This window comes from Rhizomucor pusillus (assembly GCF_041956525.1).
Source record: "Rhizomucor pusillus strain CBS 183.67 unplaced genomic scaffold VTP01scaffold_28, whole genome shotgun sequence".
Taxonomy (NCBI): domain Eukaryota; kingdom Fungi; phylum Mucoromycota; class Mucoromycetes; order Mucorales; family Lichtheimiaceae; genus Rhizomucor; species Rhizomucor pusillus.
The window spans coordinates 120,148-125,496 of record NW_027192170.1 but is presented as its reverse complement, the minus strand read 5'-3'; the positions used below and the strand labels follow the sequence as shown (position 1 = coordinate 125,496).

Below are 5,349 nucleotides of genomic sequence, written 5' to 3'. Positions count from 1 at the left end.
AATGGATAATGCTCCTATTCATAAGGCCGACAATATCTCTAAGTATATCGAGTCTCGAGGATATCGATGTGCTTACCTTCCATCATATTCGTCTGAGCTCAATCCCATTGAGCAGTTTTGGTCAGTTGTTAAGAGCAAAGTTAAGCGCAACAGGTTCTTGGAAAATGAAACGTTGATGACTCGAATCAGCGAAGCATCCAATAGCTTAAGGTTGAGTGATTTCGAAGGTTTTGTTTCTCGTTCTTATAGATGCTTAAATAACTGTCGTAACGGAGAGCAACTGTGATGTAATTCTCTTCTATTATTCTCCACAGATAACCACAGTATGATATATATAAGAACAAAAAAATGGAAAAAGAAAAAAGTTGTGGATGTCGCTTCTGTGCGACATGTTTTTCTGTGCATGCGACATTTGGTTTGTCATCGTGCGCAAAGATTTCTGGGTAAGTACGACTTCAATTTTTGTTAGCCTGCGACTTCAGAATTGGCGGGGACCGACTTTGATTTTGGGAAAGAGTGTAAATGAGCTGCGGATTGTAACCTCCCAAATTTTAGTTTAGCGAGGCGAGGTATAATTTTAGAAACGATATCAATGTGTTATAGCGCCACAAAATGTGCCCACACGACCCGTATGTTCACAAATTATGGCGTGTGATCAGAAGTGCACCCGTGAACCATTAACAGGAGTGGCCTGAGCTTTCAGACCATACCTCAATAAGGAAATTTGAGTCACATACACAGCCGGCGATCTTTCTCCTCTTCCAACCTCCCCTTTCTTCCAACGCGGCGTCCAAAGCACCTAAATGCGGGATGGTTGACAATATTTTTAATAAAGGTCATAAAAGTGTTAAAGAAATATCGGAGGATAGAGGTAGAGTGGGGATGATGAGAACAAAAATGAATTAGAGATTTGCTTCCTTCTCATTATGTTTGTGGACGAGTACGATGTTGATTGTGGTAATGACTATCGACATATGACGGTGCCAATGGCTGTGTATGATGAAGTTGATGATGCAGATGGTGCTTCTCGTGAGCCATCGAGTAAGGTGAAGTGGTAGGATGATGGTGATGATGATGGTGGTGATGGTGGTGGTGGGGATGATGAGTAGGGGAATGGTGCGAGAACGGGTGGAGAAGAAGATGATGATCCACGGGGGTACCCGGGTTACCCATGTAGAGTGGGGATCGAACATCGTGGAGATTATCTATGTGGTGGATAGAAGAGGAAGTGGAGGATACACCCGACCTGGAATGAGCAAGCGAAGGCATGCGTGAAAAATCAACGTGCTTTTGGCGGGTTTGATTCCGCTCTTGCAAAAGAATCCTTGCTTCTTCTTCGTAGTCACGGGTGGGATCAATGGGTTCTGGCTCTTCAGTTAGATAACCAAGTTCAGGGAAAAATAGCTTGATATGGCCTTGAATGTGATTGTTCTCATCAATGCAGGATTCCTCAGGCATGAGCGGCACAATCTGGAACAGATTCTCTTGACATTCTGAATCGTCGATCCAGTTTATATTGTCTTCGTCGTCAACGGAATTATAATTGCTTTCTTCTCCTTCGTCTGGTGCGAGTGGGATAAATTCGAATCCGGAGAGTATTGTCATGGTTTGGTGTGGGTATCATGCAATAGCACTGCAAGGAGAAAAACAAGCGCAGTTGCTACAACAATTATCTTTTATATATCAGTTCGAAGTCTCGGGTGAAAAAGGGAACGATTTCAACTCCGATATACATCATCCCCTATATTGCCAATAGGATCCGTTGGAAGGATCTTATCTCAAACTTCCCTGCAGGGTCAAAAAATACCTTCTCACACTGGCTTTTACCCCAGACTTTCGTTCAGGTGACCATAGTTCTTGATCCATAGGTAAAGAATGCGCGTGAGTCATACATGGCAACAAAAAATCCATGGCAATAGAGCAGGAGATTTTTTTTTCAGGAGGAGAAAACGTAAACAACAAACAACAAGAGACAAGATTGTGGCGAAAGAGAGACAGGAGTCAGCTGCGGATACGGAAACCTTAAAAAAAAGCAAATACCTTTCTATTCGTTCCATTTGACTCTGGAGAGACGAGGATGGATCATATCTGGCAATCAATTTTGGTAACCTTCTCCAATCTTGTGCTCATTGATACACATCGATGTAATATATCTCAGCATATCAAGCATAGATTCACTGCTGACACATGATTTCTATCTGTTTTTCTATGATGACATGTATCTGCTGGAATGCATTCCCATGGTCTGTTCGCAGATCGGAGCTGACCCAGTTTACATATTGGCACATCACTGCTGATCTCTCTCCCAACAACGGAAGTGATATCTTCTTCATGCTGAATATCAGCAAGGAGTAAAGACAACGTGAACGCAAATACGTATTAACTGCAAACAGGATACTGCTTATATCGGCTGAAATCGCTCTAGGTCCAAACATCCTAATAAGCGGCCAAGCCATGCATAGCTCGTACGTAGTTGCTGACAAGCATCCACGAGTTACCGCCTTTGTCACGCTGGCACTAAATTCATCACCTTCTTTGCCTGCAAATTCCAAGTAGCATAACCATGGCAACGATCCAAATTTATTCTAGCCTCGTTTTATTGCGTTGCATGTTGTCATTATGCTTTACAAGCTTAAATGTATACTCTTTAGTGTGAAGTGACCATTACTGTTTATCGATGATACTTGTGTGCAGTACTGGTCTAGTGCCAACCACGAAGCAGCAACCTGGGTCCACCAAAAAGCGTTCTATTTGATCTAGATATCGAAGAAATCTGATAGTGTATCCTTGGAAAGTGCGTAATTATAATTTGAGATTAACAGGATAAAAAAGGTCGAGGAGGTCGCCTCCCCAATACTTCTCGGATGTAGGTATTCTATGCAAAATATTCTCTGTCAAGAGTACAGTACAATGCATCTCAGGAACATGTCATTGATAGATAAATCCTCTTGATGGACAATTGAAGTCATGATGAAGAAGGAGATCGAGAATTTGCTTGACAATAGTCCATACCCATAAATAGGTGAGATAAAGAAAAGATAGAAATGGGGACAATCAAATAGATATATCCAAAGGTCTCTCATATTATATGCACTTGAACGCAGAAAGGACGGGATATGAAGAAGCTGTCTTGCTTTTGTACCGTTATCATGTAGCATGAATGGATCTCCTATAATGTTTTCCATATGAAAGCATGCCTTTGTACCGCGGCCACCAGATTCTCAGTCTCGTCTACATTAACTACAAAGGTAGCTATTGTCTATCCGAAGTAAATGTTTTCATATAATCTCGTGAGTATTCACGTAAATAGCATGATTCTTAGTGCTTGTGCTGAAAATCAAAATAGTGTAGGATGATTTGACGAGGTAAGAAGGCTGCTCTTTGCATTCATATTCTCCTTTCCTTACGTGTACAAAGACATGTCTGGTGCAGAGGATGAAGGGCTCTACATGGACATTGATGGTCCCGAGTTTCTCCTAGAGCTGAATCAGGAAATAGCTTCGTTGCGGTCTATGCCATTGTCAGTTACAGGTAAGCTACTGCCTTCAAAAAAGACACCGATGGATCTGATCTAACAAATGCCAGCTTTTGACAGGAATGCACTCGAGAGCCTCGACCAAATTGCCACATCTGCTGAGTCGCTAAGATCGAGCTTGGACATGCAAAAAGAAATACGCGCTGTCATATTGGATACGAATTTCTTGCTATCCAATTTACAGTATCTGGGGCATCTTGGTCAATGCGTAGACGCTTGCAGCGATCCAAATTCATTCAAGATAGTGATACCATGGATGGTCGTGCAGGAGTTGGATAGAATTAAGGTAGTTATCAATGAAGGGAGATTATATGTCATGAAATGAGCGTGCTATTCAAAGACAAAATTATCAGGAGCGACAAGGCACGGTAGCGGAGCAGGCAATGCGCGCATTACGATACTTGGAGGACAAGTTACGGAAGCAAAAACCATGGCTGCGCGTACAAAAGATGACAGAACTTCATGATCCAGAATTCTATAAGGTTTATATACCCTCAGATTGTGTTGTTTGGTCTGCTAACCATGAAGCTGCAATGCATTTTAGAGAAGTGGAAAAGGGGATGACGCGATTCTCGATTGCTGCCTGTGAGTAAAAGTATAAAAGTCTAAAACCGAGTTCTAATGGAGGAATGCATGTAGATATTTTGTGAACAACTTGAAATATAGAACGCTATTGCTTAGTAACGATCGAAATCTGAACATCAAAGCAATGGCACACGAGGTCCAGAGCCTATCGCGTGAAACGGTCGGTGCACTCAATCAGCTATTGCAGTCGGTTGGTGGCAAAGAATCATTAGAAATGAACCGGATATACCATTCCGATGAAAAGTTCAGACAGAAGATGGATATTAAAGAGAAGACGAAAAATATTGCTGCGAATCTTGATATTGAAATACCAAAAGAGTTAACTGGTAAAAAAAATTGCAAAAAGAGACGCAGATATCGCATGGCCGTAGCAAAGTCGATGGTTGCTGATACAAAACATCAAGATATGCAGTCTATGGAAATGGATTCCAATCCAGACATCAGTCAACATGCACCTTTATCGCTTTCAGTAAGTATTGATCGTACTTCACATTCGAATACGGCATTGCTTATTTTCTTTTTCAGAACTCCTCGGTACATTCCAGTACTATTAAACCAAACGTATCGTCATCGTCGACTTTATATGATACCTACAACCATTCAAGTGTACAAGAAAATACCTCATTATCTCTAAATCCTGTCTCAGAATCAACTTCGCTGGACGAAGATACTGAGATGATCAATTACGATGAATACCAGAATACGCTGGAGCATTCAGATTCATTCAAATCCAAACATGCCCCAAAGAATCAGAAAATCCTAATACCGCCGTCATCAGCCGATGAACACCGTAAACTGTTTGAGAACAGAAGGAACGTGACGCACAAATGGCGGTCAACGGATGAATCCATATGGGCGCCTACATACGCATTCAAATGATGTAAATCTTTATTATAAAGAAAGGAAGTAATCAAATTACAACGAAGACAATACAGGATTAAACATGGAGAATTTAAGGGTGTGTAGTGAACGTAGTTGGGATGGCAGCAAGGGAAATCCGTAAGAGCATCAAGTTAGTACCTTGGGCTACTACTGCGTAATCATACAGTGATACTTACACCGGAAGTGTAATTCCCAAATTCATGGGAGACCGGACCGCGCACTTAAGTGTTTTTGTAACAGCTCAGATTATTGCAGCAAATTAGACTAGTAGACGTACCTGTTACCTGTCGGGTTGGTTTATTACAATAAAAAATATACAAAAAATGCCTGTCCCTGAGTCCTGTGTG

The 5,349-nt window shown here is 41.5% G+C and overlaps 3 protein-coding genes across 3 annotated transcripts in view; 2 read left to right on the top strand and 1 right to left on the bottom strand.

Annotated features, from left to right (window-relative positions):
• The window catches only part of VTP01DRAFT_6063 (uncharacterized protein), a gene marked incomplete at both ends in the record, with an annotated part of 976 nt that extends 690 nt beyond the window's left edge, over positions 1-286 (top strand). Inside the window, one exon of the mRNA XM_069384923.1 lies at positions 26-286. Coding sequence (XP_069234763.1) covers positions 26-286 — 261 coding nt within the window. The remainder of the gene's footprint in view (positions 1-25) is intronic.
• A 638-nt stretch (positions 287-924) lies between these two features.
• VTP01DRAFT_6062 (uncharacterized protein) lies at positions 925-1,605 on the bottom strand (the record flags this gene model as incomplete). Its single annotated transcript, XM_069384922.1, has 1 exon — positions 925-1,605. One exon carries the CDS (start codon positions 1,603-1,605, stop codon positions 925-927), a length of 681 nt encoding a protein of 226 aa, XP_069234762.1.
• Positions 1,606-3,419: 1,814 nt separating this feature from the next.
• VTP01DRAFT_6061 (uncharacterized protein) lies at positions 3,420-4,999 on the top strand (the record flags this gene model as incomplete). Its single annotated transcript, XM_069384921.1, has 7 exons — positions 3,420-3,531; positions 3,586-3,821; positions 3,889-4,017; positions 4,080-4,120; positions 4,175-4,446; positions 4,525-4,589; positions 4,646-4,999. The coding sequence occupies 7 exons, from the start codon at positions 3,420-3,422 to the stop codon at positions 4,997-4,999; spliced, it is 1,209 nt and encodes a 402-aa protein (XP_069234761.1).
• Between the last annotated feature and the right edge of the window lie 350 nt (positions 5,000-5,349).